Here is a 23,039-nt window from a genome sequence, read left to right on the forward strand (position 1 = left end):
CAACTGCCATGGCAGCGCAAGACAATCCTGGTCCATCCAACACCACCAGCCCAGTGGTCATGGTCTCGGTGCCGTTCTACTGTAGCGTGACAACACCGCAGGTGAACATGTCATCGCTTACGCCAGTCGTGGTTTGACTGCTGCCGAGAAAAATTACACAATAACCGAACAAGAGTGCCTTGCTGTTGTATGGGTGGTACAAAAATTTCGTCCATACCTCCACGGCCGCCACTTCACAGTTGTCACCGACCACAACGCATTGTGCTGGCTTTCGTCACTAAAGAACTTATTGGGCCGTCTTGGCCGCTGGGTGCTTCGTTTACAAGAGCACAACTTTGATGTTGTCTAAGGTCTGGTAAGAAGCACCAAGATGCTGATGCTCTCTGTCGCTGCCCTCTACCCAACCGTAATAGCCCACCGTCACCAATTTCCACCGCAGCATTATCCATCGCAGGTCTCAGTTGGCTAAGATCCGGCCGCCATTCTACCCTTGCGTCGCATCAACGCGTTGAACCTTATACTGCCGCTCCATAATAGCACGCTTAGAAGGCACATCCACTTCTCCGAACGCCCGACTTCACCGACAACTGCTTCACGATGGTGTTTTACATCGCTATATTTACCACGTTCAAGGAAACAAATGGGTCCCCGTTACACCACATTGTCTAAGTCAAGTTCTTGAGACATTCCACGATGATCCTGCTGCTGGGCATCTCGGCTATCACAAAACGTACAACAAAATACGCAGTCGGTTCACCTGGCCTGGCCTCTCATCCGCCATTGCCAAATATGTTTCTTCGTGTGTCTTATGTCAACGGCGGAAACGACCCACTGCTGCTCCTTTTGGCTTTCTCCAACCTCTTCCTTGTCCCGCTTTGCCATTCGAAGTCGTCGGGATAGACTTGTACGGCCCCCTTCCAGTGACCTCCAATAGAAATCATTGCATGGTAACGGCTGTTGACCACCTTACTCGTTACGCAGAAACAGCCTCACTGCACGCTGGTACAGCCACTAAAGTAGCCGATTTTTTTCTGCGTAACATATTTTTACGCCATAGAGCTCCACATCTTCTGCTCATCGACCGCAGCAAGGTATTTCTTTCCTCTAATAATGCTGAGGTTCTATGGGCACCCAACACCATCCACAAGACAACTTCTACTTATCATCCAAAAACAAATGGCTTGACGGAACGCTTTAATCGTACCCTCTCGGACATGATTTCCATGTACGTTAACCCTGACCACACGAACTGGGACGCCATTTTGCCATTCATAACGTTCGCCTACAATACAGCTACGCAACGCACCACCGGCTTTTCTCCCTATTTTCTGGTCCATGGCCACTCTCTAAGTGTAACTCTGGACGTCTCCTTCCTTTCGGCTCCTGCTACCTCAGCAGGCCCTTTATACGCACAATTTTTGTCCCGCCTCGAGCACTGCCGTCATCTGGCCCGAATCAACACCGGCATCTCTCAGGAAGCTCGCAAGTCTCGCTACGACTCAACTCACCGTGCTGTCACCTTTTCCCCAGGAGACGAAGTTCTTCTGTGGACTCCCGTGCGTGTGCCCGGCTTATGTGAAAAACTCCTCAGTCGTTTTATAGGACCTTATACGGTGATTGAACGTCCCCCCGTTAATTACCGTATCTCACCACTTAACACTCCCTCCGACCACCGCTGCCGTGGGACAGAAATTGCGCATGTTTCTCGACTGAAACTGTATACCCGACGCAATTCATAATATTATCTCTCGCGCGGCCAGGAGGCTGCTTCCAGCGTGACGGGGAATTAGTGTGAGCACAGTCACCGACTCATCTTTATCAATCGGACGTGTCATCATCATTTGTATAATTTCCTCATCTGTAGATATCCTCATTAGTGTGTGCCAGCTCGAGCTCATCTTGAATAAAGCTCTTCCTCAATATATATATATATATCAATTACTCCAATTACTCGCATAATAGGTGCACTTTTTTTCCCAGAAAATCCGGCTCCAAGTTTAAGATGTCCCTACGAGGAGGGGTAAAATTTCTGAAAATTTTATTTCCGACTATATCATGATAACGTATAAGTCGCTGAAGTCACGAATATCTGATCTACAGCTGAAACAACATCCGAGCCGGTGGAGCTGGCGCAGCGCTGCTGTGGTCTTTTTGTTTTCTTTTTTTTTTTTTTTGCTTCAGTCAACGTATTGGAATGCAACCGTGAAAATACAGCGCAGCACTACTCATCACGGCGAAGTTTGGGGTGTGTCTATTATGCGTAGTAATAAAGAAATCTGATTTCTTGCGACCAAACTGGAAATGCGCCCATTATGCGAGTGCGCCTGTTATGCAAGTAAATGCAATATATATATATGAGTGGATTGGGGAGGTTGTGGTGCTTATTTTAAGTCCTGAACTATCGTGAGCAATACAGTTAAACCTGTTTATAACGAGCCTCCATATAGCAAATTCCTCGATACATATAACGAAGTTTTTCTATTCCCTGCCACCGATCCATAGAAGCACATGTATTTACGACCTCTATGTAACAGAGCAACAGCGGGAGGCATCCTTAATTTAACGCATTTGCCCCACAGAAAATCTAGGAATTTCGCTCCGCATTTTGTCATTTTGGTACGAGCATGCATCTTCCGTGGCTTCCCAGCTGCCGACCAAGCGCGAAGCAGCCTTGCACCCCACAAGCCTGTGTTGCGGGCATTCTCATCGCCGAGTGTGCCCCCCCCCCCCCCCTACTAAAAAATAAATACTTTTGCGCGTTGGCAATGCCACGCTTTTAGGTAGTGTAACATATGTGGGACCACGCTGCATAAGGAGGGTGCTTTCCCGAATAGTTTTTCGCGGTATCCATGTCTGTGTCTGTGTCATTTGCTCTTCATTTTCGACGCCTTGCGCGTGCATGTTTCCACTGCACGTGCATGGCCCCCGACGAGGTTCAGCTTTGCTTATTTTTTTTATTGCGATAGCAATTATGTATATGGACAGTCTCGGCTGGTTTTCTTGCCACCGCCGCCATTCATCGTATATGAATACGTGTCTATATATATGAAAACTCAAGAAAAAAAGCCACCCGCGCTAGACACCCAGCTCGTCATGGTGCCGCCGAGGAGCGCCTATCTCCCTCGTGTACTTTGCCCCGCGAATGAGAGGGGAGGAGTTAAATGCATGTGGGAGAATCGTAGGCCTTCAACTTTGACCAGAACGATTGCGTTTAGTTGCCAGGTACACAAAGATCACTTCGCTCGCTGGACAGGCACCGTTTGCGAAAAGAGTGCCCATTTGAAACACAGCAAAGTAACAACTGAGGCACTTGTTAGTTCGCACTCATTACGTTTCGTGCCTCATTTTTGTTTAAACAGTGTGTTAAGTGTCGAGCAGTAAACGTTGTTAGTTTCCTGTCGTCCTGTGTATGTTGTTTTCGTGCATCATTTGTGCGTGAGCACCACACTCCACGTTTCGATCTGCTTGCCGTTCTAAGCATTACATTCTAATTTGTTGTTATCGCATTCATTGCTCCGCCCTTGCGGCGAAACTGTAACATTTCTTAATTTCGGACAACCGTGTTGTCACCACCGAGGGGATGTCAGATTAGGCGCTGATAGAAACTCTCCGAGACCACAGTGACAACAGATCTTCAGAGGTTGACTCGTCATGCGCTTCCGTTTTGCGCCGCGCCGCGAGTTCGCAGGCTGGTAGCTTTCGCGATTAGCCGATTAGTTTTAGCAACACAGCGGCGCGTTCAATGCGATGCAATGATTGCGATAGCAAAAATTGTAATGTTATAAGAAGTAGGGCTGGCAGCCAACTCTTTTGGATTGGATATCGTGAAACTCCTACAAAAAAAAACAAAAAAAAAAACGCTAGAATGAGCATACGGCCGCTTCAGGGAGAAGTGCTCTTTTCACACAGTCTCTTCACGTTGAAATACTCGTCGAGATAGCAAGCGCACCAGCGATCGCAATTGCCCTTAAAATCCTAGTTCATTATTACTACTTGAACGATTCTCGTCCCCCCTCCCCGCGTTGTTTCATACTCGTTCAAGACGGGTGGTTTACTTTCTGTTTGAGCCTTCGACGGCAGTTCTAACAACACGGAGGAGATGTTATGCCCTTTTCAGGCAATAGGGATGGGCAGACTCATTTGATCTCTGCTTCAGCAGCGCTCGCTCACCCACCCATGAAAGTTACGATGCGCGGGAGCATATGTATTATCAATTTGGACTTGTTACATAACACAGCGGTGACTGCGAAAACCCGCCGCGAGTGTCCGATAATTGGTATCGCAATAATAACGCAGCTTTTTACTGTAAAATAAGTGTTTTTTGGGTTAGCTCTGCCTTCAGTCCCCGTTTCGTTTAATTTGCGCGTTTATTTTATAAATTTTTGTACCGACCTGCATATAACGAAATCCTCTAAATAACGAATATTTTGGGAAACTTATCAATTTCGTTCTATACAGGTTTAATTGTATGAGCCTGAACACACGAGGGCGTGGCAACCAATCAGGCTGTGCAGCTACAAAGATATCGGCTGTGATGTAGCCTGCCGTGATGCACAGGCCATGCTTCGCTGAACACATTGAAGCGCAACCATCCGCATCTTTCACTTTTGTTTTTGGTGCATTTACTTTTGGCGTCATCATTGCTAGCGGCCGATGGCATGCAATGAGCTGCCGCTTCACAGCAACAATCATGCGGGAGTGCAAACTGTGATTAGAAGAGCGTTCTCCTCCCCCCTTACTGTTTCGGCAGCGCCATCCACGCATCTCGTTATCTCGGTTTTGAGGCCATTTGCCACACGCTCGCGTGTTTGAGCTCATATTGCTCAGGCTAGTACACTGTCGTCCTTTATGAAAGGGAACAGGCCAACGCATGGCCTGCGCTCCGCGGCGGCTGCCTACAGCACCATCAACAGCAAAAGGAAACACGTTCGCTTTCAGCGTCATGTGTTGCCAAAAAAAATAACGAGTAATGGCCGGTAGACAAGCGCTGCTAGATTGCACTTTCTCTCTCTGCTTGCGCCTGCAATGTGTAGTCCACTACCAACACATCAAACGTTGTTCGCGACTACGGCAGGAGCTGCAGTAATCGCTCAACATTGCTCACCGCGCGAGCGATCAGGGAACGTAATCTAGTAGCGCTTGTCTACCGGCCATAACTCGCTATCTTGCTTGGCCATAGATGATGCAAAAGGCGAACATGCTTTTTTCACTTGTCGGTTGATGGTGCTGTAGGCAGCCGCCACAGAGTGCGCGCAGGCCACGTGTTCGCCTGTTCCCTTTCATAAAGAACGACAGCGTACAGTGTAAGGATAAGCACACAGGTCTCTAGCATTTTGCATTCATCCAAATGTGACTGCCGCAGCCAAAATCTGATCCCGTGAGTTTCAGGTCAGCAGTCGAGTACAATAACCACAAGACCACCCCGGTGGGTTAAGGTAAGCTCCACAGTGGCACGGGTAAGACAGGTTTTGATCATGCCAAACCACCAAGCAAACAAATTTGACGAGTTAGAATAGCTTTGCTCAGTCTTGCAAATTATCAGAAACACAATTACGACAAGTCACAACTGCCCTGAGGGTGAAGTGCCACTGGGACAGTCTACTAACACCCACCTCTTCTCGGATCTGCTGCACGAGGTGCTCCTTTTCTTCTCGGTACTTGGCCTCCAGCTTTTCCCTATGTTCTCTGAACGCTTGCCGATACTTGGTGTCGCAGTCACACTTTGCTGGAGCCTCTTCCAAGCTTGGTGCCTTGTTTACTCCAGCAAGCATCTGCACATGCCAGGCAAAATAATGAAGAAACACTTTTCCGTATGCACTGATGTACTTGCTTTTATGAATAATAATAGCTAGAGTTTACCGTCACAAAACTATGATATGATCATGAGACACCTAGTGAAAGGCACCAGAAATTTCGACCACCAGGGATTCTTTAATGTGCAACTAAATCTCAGCATACGAAGCTCAAACATTTTCACCTCCATGTACTTGTTTTTACGGTCCAGTTAAAAAAAAAGCATTATTTGCACAGGCATCAACGAGTTCACTAAAGCAGTCTATATGGAAGGAAGCGCGCCCTGCATAGCAGAAGCTTGAAGTACCAAATACTAGGTTTGTGCGAATATTTGAGCACATTGAATATTCGAACTTAGATCACTGAAAATTTCGAAGTATTGAAATGAATGTGTTGATGTACAGTAAAACCTCGTTAACTTGAAGTCGATTATTTCGAAATCCCACTTAATTTCGAAGAATTTCCACGGTCCCGCAGTTAGCAATGTAAGTTTGAGTGGATAATTTGAAGCGTCGGCTAGCACCAGTCCGGTTAATTCGAAAACTTTGGGTGTTGTGTGCCAGTTCCATATCCCGATTGCGCCGCAAATCCGCGGTACAACGGCTGTTAATAGCCACAAGGCAATGCAATGTATCGATACTAACGAGTGGCAGCTGAAGCACCCCAGCCTTGCTACTTTCAGCGCAAAAACCTGCGCCTGCAAAAAACAAGCGGTGCTTCACTGCAGCACAGCGGTGAGACGCTGGCAGCTTATCGCATGTTTCTCGCAACGTCAGTGGGCCATGGTTCACCCGTTCTTTCGGGGATTGTAAAGAAATTAATAAAGGACAGTTTAGCGGATACCGCGATATATGCGAACCTCGATTGCCGGTTGCTCCAGCAATTCGCATTTTTGCACTGGTGGCGGAGTTCTTGCCAGCAACACCTACTTCGAAAACTAAGTTCAAAAGTTTCAAAGATCATTCTTTCCAGCTAAAACACATCGTGAGCTTCATCATACTGGCCATTATAAAATTTATAATTATAATAGAACGAATGTGCAAATGGTCCCATCATGACGTGCTGATAGAGCAAGGAGCAGGCGACAAGCTGCTCGCATGTCACAACTGTGTTGCAGTGAAGATGTCTTGTTTTCTGCGGGCGCACATTTCAGCCGATCACGACCGCGTTTTATTTTTATTTTTTTGTGGCTGCAGCGAGGCCCACTGTTCTTCCATGTTCGTGGCAAAATAAAGACAAGGTATTACTGAAAAACATGATTTGGTTACTTTAAATAGTTCTGGTTACTTTGAATAGTTCCAAGTTCCTTGCATCCCACTTGCATGTTCTGTCAATTCAAAAACCCGCTTAATTCAAAGCTTTCTCGCGGCCCCAGTGACTTGGTTTTACTGTATATTATCCCTCTTATAGCCTCCGCTAAAGCTGGTTTCACTTCAGTGAAAGCATGCTTTACTTTGAATACACTTACACAAAGAGAATAAATACACACTATCGTGAAGCCCCAAATAACTCATCAATTTGCAAATTTAAGTATAAGAATACCTCACATCAACTCAGCAGTTTTTAAGTTTAGAAGCTTGTTACACCAGCTTATCACCTCTAAATATACCACATATTAAAGCTTAACGTGTCTTACAGATTATCTCTTGCATTCAACCGAAAGTCAAACCCTGCTACCATGTATTCAAAGTTGCTTCCACTTCCCACTGAACCAAAGAATGACATTTGTGCATGTCTTGTTTCAATTAAAAAATATGTGTATTGCAAAGATTAGTTGGGTCATGACAAATATTTTCATTTTTCTTCATAATGTGTGACATACAGAATTCCAGTTCACTAAAAAAGTTACTTGAAAAAATCAATATTTGCTTCGAATGCACTTCGAACCTAAAATTTTACTATTCGCACAAGCAGAGAAAATACCCATCCAGGCGCCACAGTCATGTCGATTTCTATGCAGTAATGTTTGATTAAAAAAAAGCGTTAAGAACACACACAAAAAATCTACTATGCAGTTTGTCATGATGTACGTTGCTTGTTTGTGGTAGACAGCTGGTAACCAAGTTGATGAAGCATTAACATTATTTATTACCTAGGCCCAGTGGCATAGGTAATAAATAATGCCTGTTCACTTGCTTATTTAATAAATAATAAATAATACCTGTTCACTTGCTTTGTTCTCCATCTCTAGGCGGTGCTTAATTAGCAAACATGAACAAATGAATAATGTGCTAGCATTTGCATAGGCACTTCTTTATTCAACCATAGTTTAACCACAGCAGAAATATGGAATGAAGACGCAAAGGTTTCACAGCATCGTGCATTGCATTTCAGTAAAGGTGCAGTTGAAGACTGAATCGTTGGTGCGTACATCACCCCGTAAAATCAAGGAGACCTTTATGCATGCACTTTTTTTTTATTTTTTTTTATCATTATGACATCAACAGAACATCAACTGCTTTATAGCGAAGCCAGCCATAGTTCGGCGAACTCACTCGCGAGTCCATTCACTCGGACTCGGCCTCATATCAAACCGTGAGTACAAGTCTGAGCTGAGCGAGTCATGGTGAGTAAAATTTTGGCGAGTTTTGAGTACGAGTGAGTCCGGTTGAAGAAACTTTTTGTGAGTGCGAGTCCTGCTCAGAAAATATTTGGAGAGTCAGTGTCAGAGTGAGTTCAAAGGGCAAAATATATTTCATGAGTGAGTTCCACTTTGATTTGCTGACCTATACAGCCACCTGCGTTCTCCTATTGAGCGCGAGGCCCACCACTGGAAGAGCGAGCCCTGCAATCGCTGTGACGTGCATGGTTGGATTGCGTCATCTCGCCTCGCTCTGGCGAAGGAAGGCTGGTGGTTGGATGCGTTATCTTTATCGTGACTTTGCGGTGTTTTCATTCTTTAACAGCGCTGTTTTGCTCTGGCTTCATATGTGCAGACTTCTGCAGACTACACAATCGGAAAAGTTGCAGTAAATGTCACTGGCGGCGTGCGACAGTGCGCTACGTACGTGAGGGTACTGTCACGGCCGCTGGCTGTGCCACTGTGACCCCTCTCTTTCTCTTTTGTAGTGGTTATTTCGAGCAGCCTATGGGCACCGACCACGAATGCTCACATAAAAGCGGAATGTTTCAGTTTTTGCACAGGAACCTCGTTCCCAACAAAAAATGAAGAGGAAAACAGTTTGATTATGCCTATTTTAAAGTAGGATGTAGGTGTGTACATGTGGGGGCAGTTGTCGTCATTATACATTCAAGAAAGTGCGCCGTTGTCTGAATTGTCAGAGGGTCAAGATATAGCCTGGAAGTTCAGTTCTTTCCCCTTTATTTTCGCTAATTTTACACTATTCTGGTCTATTTTGCGGCCAGTTGCTTTGGTGTGTCTGGCCAGTGCATTGGATGAAACCTTTTTTTTTTTTTTTGTTACATCGTACATGTACCACTCCAGCCTTTGCTAAAGCTTTTTTCTCTCACCAATGTAACGTAACCACGATCTGGGCCCCTCCCTCCTCCCCACCCGCCCTCTTCCCCGGCTATCCGTCTTTATGTGTGTGGCCGAACACACAGATTTCCATCCGCCAGTAGCGTAGCCAGAAAGTGGCACACCAAGCCCGAGCCCCCCCCCCCCCCCCCCCTCGTTTTTCTCATGGTGTATAGCACATGAAATAACGGTCTATCACATCTGCCTTCCCAGGCCCATATTCAATCAAGATGGCACCACCACCAAAAAAAAAAGGCCGCTAACGCCCCTGCCATCTGCGACTTCAGCTCACAGGGTTCCTCGCTTATAGATGAAGTCTGCAGAACGGGCCCATAGGCACTGGCACTTCCTCCGAATGTTGTTTTGATCTACAGGCAAAAACGTGGTCTGCTTAGAAAACTGATTCATCTTCTGAGCTGCCGTGCAATATCACACAGCTTATAAATGAAGCTCTCAAGAAAAACGAACATCGGCGATTTCACTAAAACATGAAATTTCTATTTAGATCACACTATGCTAGACCTCGCGGAAGGATCATTCAAGGGCGCAAAACGATACGGCTGGCTGATCGCATTTTTTGTTGTCACAATTTACCCCTTGGCAGAAGCTCTGGAACTGAACCAACCATTCGTAATTTGTTTTCACCCATGTGTGGATTGATGGCAATCGAATGTGCAACGAGTGACCACCGTAAAAATTTTGCACAATAAATATTATAGTCGTGCAGCAGAGAAAAGTTACAGCTATGAATGAGGCACGCACGTGCATGATTCTCACGTTTGCCCACAATCATAACAGAAAGGTTGCGGCTGTAAAAATGCTGTCCTGCTTCCCACAAAGCAGGGAATCAACTTGCACTGTGCTTCGTGGGACTGTGTGCCCTAAACAAAAAGGTAAATTTGCCCAAGCTTGTCATGTCAACTGCGGCCAGTCTTTAGATGAAAACGTACAATGAATGAAATAGAGTGGATGAGTGCGTTTCTTGCAGCAAAGATAAGTTTATTCACCATTATTATCCAATTGCTGCTTCGATTCGGCACTGAATGAGCCGTTAGCTTTTACAGAACCAGCGCCCTCGGCCCCCGTGGTTTTCATTTTGGTGGCCATAGCAGACGACGCTGGCAGTCAGGCATTATGAGAAGCGCGACGCTTTTCCGGGGCAGTTATTTAGCACTTCGTGAAGTCACAGAAGAGCTCCAGCAGTATTTTACTGATTTTGCTGAGTGGAGTACTATGAGAATAATAATAAAAAAAGGAGACGCGAAAGCCGCTGCGGGCTGCGCGCGCGGCAGGCAGAGAAATCCAACTACGCACGTCACAGGGATGCCTCTACATGATGGCACCACGGTATGGCTTCGCGCCCAATTTTTAATATGCCTGTGCAATCAATGCAGAAATCATAACCTCCATGACCTCATCTGGGTCATTTTATGAAGCAGGCTGTAAAACATACCTTTCGGTGTGTTTGCGTTGATGTGGAAACCCTACTGCTGGGCGATTCTTGACAGGATGATGATACGACATTGTGGTCCTCTGATGACGATTCCTCCTAGAAGGAAAAGCTTGCCATTGCTCAACAGTGGCCTCACTATGTTGGCACATTGAAACTGCTCTGACACATGCCTAGCTCACAAAGAACCCTAAAGAAAACAATTATAACCCTAAAGTAAACAATTATAAATATTGGATGTCAGTCCTTTTCACCTGGCTTTTGAGGACACAGGGTGACTGGACTAAAGGGAACCTGCAACACTTTTCAAACATGGTCAGAAAACGCTGCCAATCGGTAGTAGAAGCTTCCGAGAACACGTGAGTCAAATGCTATAGCACAGCACGCGGCCTGGAATTAACAATAAATGATCAAAGTCAGCTAAAGATTGCTTTATCTTCTCCCTACAAATCACGGATTAAGCCCAAAAATCACTCATAGTAAGCCCATCTATCAGTCATTGGCCGATTTGAACATGGCGCACTCGGTTGTTACAGGGATCACCGCAAGAGGCCATCACTAGTTCGTGCGTGCGCGATCGCACTGGAAAAGCCGCGTATTCGAAGAAAAGAAAAAAGTGCTCAAGGTAACGAGGCACGAGTGACATTTTTTTGTTTGCCCCTCCCATCCCTCCCTGCTTAGCTTCCAGTGCTTTCGTCGGTACGAGAGAAGAGAGAATGCGATTACAGCCTGTGACAAATCTTTGCAACTCCGCTTGTACTGGACAGATTCTTAAAAATTTTGCGGCGTTGAATTTGTGAGCCAATACGCTTTTCCAGTGAACTAATCCCATGGTTACTAAAAAAAAGTGTTTCAGGGCCCCTTTAAGCCTGTATTCACAAACCAACCTCATGCTTACCTGGAGTTTTCCTTATCGAATTTAAGCTTTTATTGTGCTTTATGAACAATGTAGGCCAGTATTTTTGAATCAATCTTGTTGATGTCTTTCTTGTTAATTTCTTTTATTGATCTTGTTGATATCTTTACCCTGTTACTATTTTTGTGCCCTTATGATGCACGTAGTGAGTACAAAAACATGAGGAAAACGTGATGTAAGGCCTGGTTCGTTAGTGAATATGCTCCTTAGGCTCTGCTGAACACAGACCCAATAACAAGTGACCAGCTAACCTTCAGCCGAAGCCTCTTTGTGGGCAAGGACGAAGACGGTGTTTCCTCCTCAGAAGACTCCTCAGACTCCTCCTGCTCCTCGTCATTATTGTCGTCCTCTTCCTCCTCATCACCAGAAGCCGAACGAGTGGTGGCAGGCGGAGGAGGCAGAGAAGGCTGCACAACACGTGGAGGTCGGCCCCTCTTTCGCGGAACACCGGTCGCCGTTGTGCCCTCACTTGGGCGGCCGCTGCTGCCTCTCCGCTGCTGCTCGAGGAGCTGCTGGTGCCTGCGCAGCTCATCCAGAGCTTTGTTGAGGGCGGGTGTACGCTTGGCTGCAATCACCTTCAGGCTCGTCGTGATTGGCTTGATGCTTCCCTTCTCGACAAGAGCCCTGGGACGGGAAGCCAGTAAAACCCCTGTAGGTGACAGCTCCAACATGGCAAGAAACAGGATGTGCACTGAAATGGCATTCTTTGCTTTTCATTATTCTACTGTGAATGAAGGTTTATATCACGTCAGTTTAGCCGAGTTTTTATTGTCTTAAGCCTAGAACAAAAACTGGAGGATGCTTTAGCTTCCCCTTTAAGAGCAGTTTCTGACAGTGTAATCGGGCCTCGTGCCCATCATCATCTGCACTGGTAAGCCACTACGGTTCTCGATGCATTCCTCAACCGTTCCGCAAGCAAATGAACAACAGGGCGTGTAACATTGACCATTTCAAAGTATTATTAAAGGCCTGTTGCAAGCACAGTTAAGTGCTTGCTATACCCCAATTATTCTTTTTGCATATAAGCAAACGGCCCACTGCACATCTATAGGCAACACGTGAACCTACATAGCTGTTCACTTAGTTGATGGTTCTGCAGCTGATGATAAGTAACTGTGTCTGAGCGCTTTGTAATGGGTGGGCCTTTGAAACATTCATTTGTTGATCAATTCCTATCGTTCGATGCATGGCGCGATTCTACGCTTCTGCAATGCAACATGATGCGTTAAGGGGACGCTCTTCACTATGTGACATTCACACAGTGTTTTTTTTTTCCAAAGCAGTTTCAACAGATCTTGTGGCTCTCTGGTAGAACACTCGCTTGCTATGCAGATGGCCTGGGTTCGATCCTCACTTGGATGCTGAATATTTTATTATTTTATTTGCATCTTTCTCGATTTCTCGGTAGTGGAATAGATTTTACGCTCGCAACCAACGACGCCAACACCAACATCAACGCTGAAATTTCCATGAGAACGAGCTTTTTAATGCTACCGCGTGATTAACCACCCAAGAGCTCTATACAGTTGGTTTACCCGCAAAGCTGAAAGGTACAGCCCAGGTGCTTATCATCGGGTTAATCCTGATTGTTCACTAAAGCCTTTCTCAATTATTTCTTATGCCTGTCCAGAAATATAAATTGGTGCTTGTCGTTAGTGTGTTTTCTTTTACATTTTACACGTATCAGCCGGGGTTCTGCTGAAATTCTGCACGCCACATGAGGAAGAAGTCTTTGCATACACAGGAAGGACAGGCTTTTGTTTCACGTAGCCATTTACAGCTTTGGGAGAAAAAAAATAATAATTGCTACTGCCCAGAACTAGAGCACACAAAAAATAGAACACTAGCACTTTCCACGACATCACAGTACACTAGATCATATGGCTTATGCAATCGGCATGAATGCCACATGTGAACATAGCCAGAAAAAATTAAAATGCCACTCTTGTATTCTATATTGGCAACATTAACAAATTGAAATAGCAATTATCTTAGGTCTCTGTATATAAAGACATGCTTTAGTATAAAATTAAAATGTCTTATAAATATCGTAATCTGAAAGAGGTGAAAAATTTGAGAACACGGAGAGTTGTGGATCCCAACGTAGATTTACATTCATCAAGGCTGCAACTGTTGCAGCCTTAATGAAAAAAAGAGTGCTCGTAGAAGCATTGGCTCCAGCAGCGCCCCATGTTCATGAATTTTTTTCCTCTGTTTTTTGGTCTTCTATTTCCTCTATCTCTTTCCTTTCTACTATTTTCCTTTCACTGCACCCCAAGTAGCCAACCAAGCCAAAGCTTGGCTAACCTCCCTGCCTTTCTTCTCCATTACTTTACCTCTCTCATCTTTTCCGAGCTTCCATTCTTCTTCCATCTTCCCTTGAACTACCGCCTTTTCTTTTATTTTAGTCAGAGTATTTTTTAAATCTTACTTCACATAAAGCATTTATCCTGTAGAGAAGAGGTAATATGTTTTCCTTGGAAACTGAGTTTTCAGTATCTAGAGACGGGGCGGGAATGCCAGGCAGTACGAACCTCTGGTGGTAGCCACCGAAGAAGCGGACGTCGTAACCGTGGTCGTCGGCACGTATGACCTTGGCTGGCCAGTAGGGAAAACCTTTCTGCTTGGCAAAGACGAGATCGTGTGGCGGGTCACATGGCTGACAGAACCAGTACTTGTCGCGCTTCTCATTTGACATGCGGTAACAGGCACTGCACTGACGAATTTCATTCAAATCGTAGCTGCAGTCTCGCAACATCTGTCGGGCCATGTCGGCCATGCAACTGTGTACTGCAGGAGAAAGAGAAAATAAAGCATGTTGAGGAGAGGTGGGACTGATGACATGCATCAGGAAAAGACAGCCGAGAGGGATGCAGCTGTGAAACAGTAATCGTAGGCAAGTCATGGATTTCATGTAGGCAGCAAATGAAATGAAACAGAGCTGTTTGAGCACAGAGCCACAACATTGCTGACCATCGAAAACCCTAGCATTAATTAAGTATTCTGCTAAACTTCTAATTACAGTAGACTCTCAGTAAGCAGAAATCTGTTAAATGGAACTAATGCTTAAATGGAACTATTGCCTCTTAAATGCTTAGTTTCGAGCTTGTATTCTGCACCCATGTTCACCTCTTAGTAAACGGAACTCCTGTCAAATAAAACATTGTCCTGGTCCCTCCAGGTCCGTTTACCGGGAGTCTACTGTAAAAGAATGTTTGGCAAGTCAAATATTTCACAACAAAATCTTTGTTTTCACGTTCATAAGGTAAAGCTACAGAACCGTAGTCATGAAAAGGATACAAATTGCATGCACTCACGGAAATCAAAGCCTTCCCTTTCCATGCTTTGCCCTTCCTTTCAAATCTACTATGAGCATGCATTTACAATAAATCTGTTTCTCAAAAAGAAAAATAAAACCAACACATAAGAGGATAACAGGAAGAACATAAAAGAGAAACAGTACGTACTGCCATAAAAGATGACAACATTGTGCACAATGGTCTGGGCATCAGCATGGAACTCCTCCAGGCTCGTATACTCGCTGTTTCGCGTTTTCTCTTCCATAGTGATGAGGTCCATTTTCTGGTAGATAAGATAGCCCTGCTTCCAAGCATCCCCTTCAGACAACAGCAGTCGATGCAGGTCTTTCGTCTGAGCAGTGGGGCAAGAAATCAGCAGAGTTCGTAAGTACTTCCTCATTGCAATTGGGCAGGACGAGCAGCAACAAGAATGAGGAATGTAGAGTGGCAGGCAAGCCGGGTGAAGTGCACCGTAAATGTACAGGGGGTCAAAAGTTCCTAGGCCACACTACAATAGGAATACGTAGGATAGTGGCCTTGGAAACTTTCGGCCAGCCCTGTACATTTTGCTAAGGCTTGGCCGAGTGTCATGTTGAGCACTTAAGAGGTTTGAATGGTGTGTCATAAAGCAATGACCTGCTCGGAAGGAAGCTGGTGCTGGTGCAGCAGACAAAACCCTAGCTGCAGTGTTAAGAGTTCTATTTTTGCTTGGGTAACATGTAACTCACAGTGACACTCATGTACCAATAACGCTTCCACTATAACCACAGTTCTAGAAAGACAGTTCATAATTAGAGGCATCTGCCATGCAATAGGCACATCAATTAAAAATAAATGCATATGATAAACCATACATGTCCTAACATATGAGAGATAAAACCACATTTATCTATGGATGTGCGCACGGTAATAGAAGGAAGTACTTGGGTCGTAAAACTTAGCAGTTCAAGATTTTTGCAGACTACAATGTTGGGGGATAATGTGCCAAAACAATGACTTTACGACATGATAATGAAGTATTAGGTATTGGGGACTGCCAATTATTTCTAGCATCTGGGGTTCTCGTTACGTTTTTCTAAATCTCAAGAGCGCAAGAATTTTTCAAACATCAAACTTGGTGGCACAAGACCATAGCAACAGTACTACTGTAGTGAGTTCAGTTTGCAAACAAGACTAGACAATTATGTGTGTTCTATTTCTGCATAGAGTTTCATACAATAATGCCTAGAGGGGAAATTGGCGCTTGTGTCTACGTGGGCTCCTTCCGCGGCACTTGTACAACCATGGGAATTATGGGAAGTACAGGCTTTGGATCCGCTTCAGATGGATTGCATTCTTGAGATTCGCGACACTTATTTTTCAAGTGTAAAGCAAAGCGATATGAATTTATATTTAATTGAAACTTGCTCCATTTCATTGTACGCAAACTTTATTGCAAAAAGTTTTCGCGACGAGGGGGCAAAAGTGAGACCTGGGCAAATTTAATCGTTGGAGTATCCATTGCTCTGCCATTGCGTTCCAGATTTCACATCAAGATTTAATGAATTACGTTTTACAACACTTGAAAACAAGCGTGCTTGTTTCTTTCTTGAAAGTATGCGTTATCTATTTAAGGAAATAACAGTACAGTATTGACTGACAAACACTTAACGTTTCTTCTGCTGCGATGGCAGGTGCATCTGTCCAAGTTGTCTGCCTCTAACGCACCTCACGTTCTGTTGTGAAGTTGAATTAGAGGAGTATAACAGGGCACCTAGTTAGCTTCGCCGTCATTTTGCAGTCAATTTAAATTCCAAGACGCGCATGCAAACAAACATAAACTCGGTGTAATATTCTGCGTCGGAATGAGACACTACATTTATGCGCAGTGGTGAGTGAACGATGCCACGTTTAAACTGTCAAATACGACTCATAAAGCTTCAACATCGCTTCAAACTTCAGACCTAGTGGTCCTAAGCCTTTTTAAACATCAATGGCACTGCTTCAGTGCTTTTTACCGCACCCCACTACCCACGCTCCGCAAAAAACCAAACAAACTGTAGAAGCAAGTCTGCAGACAGTTCGCTAGCTAACCCTATCCAATTTGAAGCCTGTACTTCCCATAATTCCCATGGAGGTACACGATCACAGCGCCGGATTGCTCTCTAGGTATTATTGTATGAAACTCGATGTTTTTGTGTTTGTGTGTGGTTGTGGGTGTGTGTGTGTGTGTTCTGAATCTTTGCTGCCACTCTGCACCCCTTTCAAAGCACAGGTAGCGCAAACATCTTTTCTTCAACACTGGGTGGCACACAAGCAGGGTTTTTCAAGCTCTGGCTCAAGCAAGCAATGCAGCTGCTGGTGTTGCTCAAAGCACACATTTTCACAGCGCGAAAGAGCTAAGTGTGCGGCTAGTCAGCGCTGCTGCAAGTAGCATTTCTGCATATTTGCTTCCAGTCAGAGGCACTTGAGCAACGAGACATGAGAGAGTGCACACACTTAGGGAATGCTAGAAACAGAATACAAGAGGCACACATTTCATTCAACTGGGACATCAACAGGGTAAACATAAAATTGAAGTGGACAACACCAACCCAGCATCTTTCTCTTCTTCAATCATCAACCTACCTCCATTCACAGTGTGCTATGTTTCATGCCGGTATTTACACATCCAAATTTACAGAAGGTAACTGAAGTTACAAAGATGCAAGAAACTGGCCATAAGGATGGATGGCTTTCACATCACTGTGGAATAGATGTGACCATGAAATAGAAGTGATGCAAGTGAGTTACTGTAAGACTATTTATATAATGTAGCGAGGAAATGTTTGAGCCAGAAGAAACTTTTTCTCGAGAACACCCAATGTACACACACTGTACATAGAATCAAAATGACAGAAGTGACAGTATGTGTTTTCATCAAACTATGACACGGCACCGAAAATTGCAAACTACATTTCGCGACTACCATGACTTCCTGCTTCCAAATAAATAGCGTACATTTCTCCAGAGGTTCTGTTTAGTAGGATTCCACAGTGATACTGGGTAATTTAGCACATCATCTAACATTGTCTGTACTAAGCACCAAGCAAAACATGCACCATTTTGTAGTTTCTTGTTTCCTATTTAGTTTTTTATGCAATCATGACAACCACCGGTTAATTTGAACATTGTGTGATTTATCCCCCCATGCTGGTGACAAAAACAAAACTTCAGTTTAGAGAAGAAAGGCCATGTCACATTGATTCTACCAATACAAAGTACAGCAAAGCTACTTCAATGACTTTTATGAATGCACAGAGTGTACTGGATGATCACTTCGATTATGACACAGCCGTAGGCAATATTATGAGCTAAGAAGAATATATGAATGAACAAAGAATGCATCAGTGACATTTCACTGTACATAATGTACGGCTCACGTATGGCAGAAACGTACCAAGCCCTTCATATGTTAGGCCATGTTTCCCAAAGCGTAGCGACCTGCCTTTCAACGTCACAAACTCCCACAACGCTGGTGATCGGTACAGAAAACTGAGTGCCATATACGCCACCGCTCCTCCAGCAACAATTAGAGAACCAGTAACCTCCGTGCCTCCTCTCTAACAAGAAAAAACAGCATGAAGGCCTGAAAATAAAGAAACTGCATGCACTAATAAAGTAATGATGTGAAGAACACAAGGATGATTATGTATAAGCAAACCAAATGAAACTGCGAGAAGACAAGGTGAGAGTGAACACCCAAATTAAAAATAACAAAGGAGTACATTCATTCCAGCCAGCAACCACGTTCAAGCAAGCAGCACTAGCACAGCGAAAGAAATGGCAGGAGGGGAAGTGGGGAAGGATGCTTGATTGAGGTGGTTCCTTTACCTGGGCCTGCCGTGGCAGATGAGGGCTTTGAGGGGCAATCTATCAGATTCCACATGAAAAGTGCACATGTCAGCTATCTCACGGTGAGGCTTGCAACGAAGCGGCAACTACGTGGAACACATCTGCAAAGTACTTTTAGAACGGCACCGCCAAGCTTCAATGCATTAGTTTCACACCGCACAATGACAGACCGCAGTTAGGGTCAAAACGTGGAACATGAAAGGTGTCCACTTGAATTGATAACGATATGAAACAAATTATCGGTGAAGTTTAACTGCGCGGTCATCGCGAACGGTGAAGCAGATGCACTGGTACCAGGTGATGCCGTGCTAAAAATATGTTGCAAACACGTTGCATGTGGTCGCAGCTTAAAACTTGCAGAATGAGCTATATAAACATACATGGCAAACAGCATATGCTCTATGCCTGGTTTCACACTGCCAAAATAAAGGTATAGAAATTCAAGTACAAAAGGAAGCCTGCTTGCTTGGCTGGACATTCTGCCTTTCCTCCTGTGCACATTCATGTGCTGGGTACATGTGTGCATGGAATGAAATTATTCAAACATGATTACGTGCAACATGTGTGATTTAGAGATATAGTTGGTTAAAAAACAGTGCACCATAAAGGGGTGTGCTGTTTTGAGTATGATTGTTAAAATGCATATGCTAATTACTGACAAGCAGCGAAGGCTGCACAGATGTCTATGGAAGAAAAAAGAAAAGGCACCAGATCAGAAGCTCCAACTAAGCCTTTCTAAGCATCAAACAGGCGTTGTCTCAGTTGTACTAATACAGATATATTGGCAGTTCTTAAGAAAAAGCAAAATTAATTTGCTCGCAGAATGTTAAGACGATGACTGGCACAAAACACCCTGCAGAAGCTAGTACGCTGTGCCTGTCTTTACTACACTCCATCTCAAAAGTTCCCTTCAGCACTGTGAAAGCTACGGGGCCCCTTAGCCAATAAGAGGGGTGATTAGGCCCTCCATGTGTATTCATCTGCATCGCATCGTCTGCTCGGCGTCTCCCTGGCATCTGTTCAAATGCGCAAAGTGAGTGAAGCGAACAGACCGCGTTGCCGAAAAAGAAAAGGCCAGGCCTATCGCAGCCGCTGCCATCAGCATTTCTGCTCTGCTCTGCATTTCTGCTCTGAAAATGCATTTCTGCTCTGTTCGGTATGCCAATCTGTAGGTGAAAAAAATTTGTGCTTCAAAAAATAACCCACATGAAAATATCAAAGCAAAAAAAATGGCTTCCCAGTGACGCACAGTGGTCTGACCTTTGTACCACCACAAAAATGGGTGTTTTTCGTAGGTTGCACTACAAATTTTTTCGCTGAAGCAACTATTACGCCTGATATTCTTGTTTATATAATACATTAACAAAAAAAAGCTGAATGAATAAACTTTTCCCACATAGAAGTTTCACTAGCGAGATGTGTGTTACAGAAGCAATATATATAAACAGCTAATTTCAAGATTGAGGGAGAAAATTGAGAAGTTTGTAAGGACACGCTTCTGTTTACTAAAAAAAAGGAGGGGGGAGAGATATACGAAACGAGCAGTCTAATAGGCACCATTACTCGAACTTTTTCAGTGAGCACGACTTAACCAACAAAGGTTTTGCTTTAAACATTACAATTGGGCGTGTCGTGTGAAACAGCAGTTCATTGATGTAAAATAGAGTAATGTCGCATGTCTTGCAGGAAACTCGTTTTCTGCTTCAAAGAGTTTTCTGCTTCGTTTTCTAGTCATGCTTATATTAGTTATAATAGTTTCTATATGTTTCCACCCTGCCAGGCAGGCGCCGAAATGCAACACGAGATGGCCTAAAGCAGATAATGAAGCTGAACAATGTTCAGGGCTGGTTTGCATCATTTTTCTCAGAGTCAGCCTAAAGCAGATAATGAAGCTAAACAATGTTCGGGGCTGGTTTGCATCGTTTTTCTCAGAGTCAAAGTCCAACGAAAAAGCAGCATCCTCAGACTCGCTACAGCTTGTTAAATCAATATCTTCAGCTGCAAACACACCATAATGCCCTTATCTGCAATCTTTGGAAGTATGGGTGCACGCCACACTCTGCAGTGGCTATTATCGCTTTCCGCTTACACAATCCTGCCACTTTGGAATGCACTAAAAAATCAAGGTTTCGTGGGAGAAAAATACTGGATAATGAAAAACACTATGGTTGGCCTCCTTCACGGTGGACAGCACAGTACATCCATAAATGACGCAGAATGTCTCAAAAGCGCCAATTCAAATCAACGCTCACTATCCAAAAATATTCAAGAGTGACTTATGGTCACTGCTATCATATGCATCACACGTCTTCCAATAATGGCTTATTTAACTGCACTTGATATGTTTCACTTTAAAATGGCATGGGAAAGTGTTTCAGAAGCGTAGTCAAACCTTCCTTTCTCCCAGCCGATCCCTTATGCCACGAGTAATTTGCATCGTTGCATTAGTAGTTTCTGGTGTCGATATCCCCAACTAGCAAAGTCAGTCAGATTGTCACTGGATTTCGCTGGGTTCTATCCATCCAAACATTGGAAGATTGAGTTAAGAAAGACTATAGAGAAAGCATTTGCTGCTTCAATTAGGTAAAACTGCATACCAATAACCTTTGACCATTAACCTAGTGTTTATATTAAAGGGGCTCTGGAACATCTTTACAAATAACCACTGAATGGCTTCGTTAGAGGAGTTTATTGCATCATGAATTGACCACTATGAAATTTTTTTAAACCAGTCAAGTACGCACGGAGTTACTCAGACTTTTTCCATGCTTCAATTGCTCTCCCTCTTCTCTCGTCCCAACAATTGCACTGGAAGCTAGGCATGGATTAAAGGGGAAAGAAGTTACGTCCCACTTGCATTATAACTTCAAGCACTTTCTCTTTTCTATATTTTTTGTTTTTCTTTAGTGCACAGTTTCCTTTCAGGATGATAGCAAGCGTCTGCATGGGCACGCTGTGGCCTCCCATAGGGGACATAATGACTATGCAGCTCACAATGTTCTGCTCAATCAGCCAACTGCCGTGAAAGTTCAGTATTGGCATCACTTGTAGATTTCTAGCCGACCTTGTGGATTGTAAGTTCCAGGACATGTGCTGCGCTATAACGTTTGTCTTGCGTGTTCACAGAAGCTTTGACTATTAATTGGCACAGTTTCCCTACAATACTAAAAAAGTGTTGCAGGGTCCCTTCAAACCAATGTAATGTGGTTGCTGTTCAAGTCAAGGTAATATTTCTAGAGAAATAGAAAGCCTTTGTCCACTACACCCAATCTAGCCATAACGTCTCTCATGAATCTACAGTACCTGTAACTTCAAGCACTTACACATTACACTTGTGCAGAGGTCATAACACTCAGTTCAAGGCAAAATGCCCTGCAGGCTAGCATTCCTGGGGGGTTACAAAGCACATGCCATGAGGGAAAACAAACAAAACCCTTTCCTACAGAAAAAAAAAAATACTTTAAAGGAAGATGAATGCATGCAGGATTCTCCATCTTCTGCAAAAAGAAAGGCCAGTGATCGCCCCACCTTGTCTTTCAGCCGCAGACATGTGTAGCTGAGGAGGAGGTTCATGTCATCCACTTTTAGCTTCAGTTGCTCCCGTTCCTTCAGTTGCTGTGGCAAAGAAAAGGTCATCCAAAATTGTTGTTTGCTCGGCAGCAAAGCAGTAACAACCGAGGTATTTCTTTAGTCAAAGTTGGAATAGGCACGCACACCGACGCTTATGCAACTCGCTAAACCTGTGTGACAGCAAATTAAGGAAGCTATAAAGGCCATACAATATGCAGCAAGCTGATGTGCTGTGTTCCGCAACACAGCACATCAGCTGCTCCATTCATTTGTCCATGTTCACTGAGAGATCCCGCAAAGTAACTTTTTGCACATTTTCAGCAGATGAATGAAATGACCTCAGCTGACAACCTGAAAATTGACGCTTCAGCATGCAACCCATGTGCTATACACCTTGTCAACGAAGGCTTGCTGGGGGCGTCTTAAGCCCCCCTGGGCTGTTAACATGCATGACCCCCAAAAAATGCAAGGCCGAAGCTGTGAAGCTTTTGTACTCCTGTGCAAACAGCCCAGAGGGAAGGGCCCTCCTCTCGGTTAAAAAGGTTACTCTCAAACCTCATTATAAAAAAGTTGCATCTTACACGAAAGCAGGTTTGTTATATCCAAAACTTCGTTATACAAGTTTATTTTAAACACTATACATATTGCAAGACTATTTTT

General features: G+C 44.3%; 1 protein-coding gene across 3 annotated transcripts in view; it reads right to left on the reverse strand.

Moving 5' to 3' along the window:
• Positions 1-23,039, reverse strand: part of LOC119159627 (zinc finger MYND domain-containing protein 11) — a 91,794-nt gene that overhangs the window by 8,861 nt on the left and 59,894 nt on the right. For 2 of the 3 annotated variants that reach the window (XM_037412442.2, XM_037412440.2), the window contains exons 5-11: positions 22,338-22,424; positions 18,789-18,827; positions 15,105-15,288; positions 14,172-14,427; positions 11,889-12,261; positions 10,725-10,820; positions 5,613-5,771 (exon numbers count right to left, since the gene is read on the reverse strand). In XM_037412442.2, the coding sequence (XP_037268339.2) occupies positions 5,613-5,771; positions 10,725-10,820; positions 11,889-12,261; positions 14,172-14,427; positions 15,105-15,288; positions 18,789-18,827; positions 22,338-22,424 (1,194 nt within the window). The remainder of the gene's footprint in view (positions 1-5,612; positions 5,772-10,724; positions 10,821-11,888; positions 12,262-14,171; positions 14,428-15,104; positions 15,289-18,788; positions 18,828-22,337; positions 22,425-23,039) is intronic. The other variant, XM_037412441.2, reaches the window with a different exon arrangement.

Source organism: Rhipicephalus microplus, chromosome 1 (assembly GCF_043290135.1).
Source record: "Rhipicephalus microplus isolate Deutch F79 chromosome 1, USDA_Rmic, whole genome shotgun sequence".
NCBI classification, from domain to species: domain Eukaryota; kingdom Metazoa; phylum Arthropoda; class Arachnida; order Ixodida; family Ixodidae; genus Rhipicephalus; species Rhipicephalus microplus.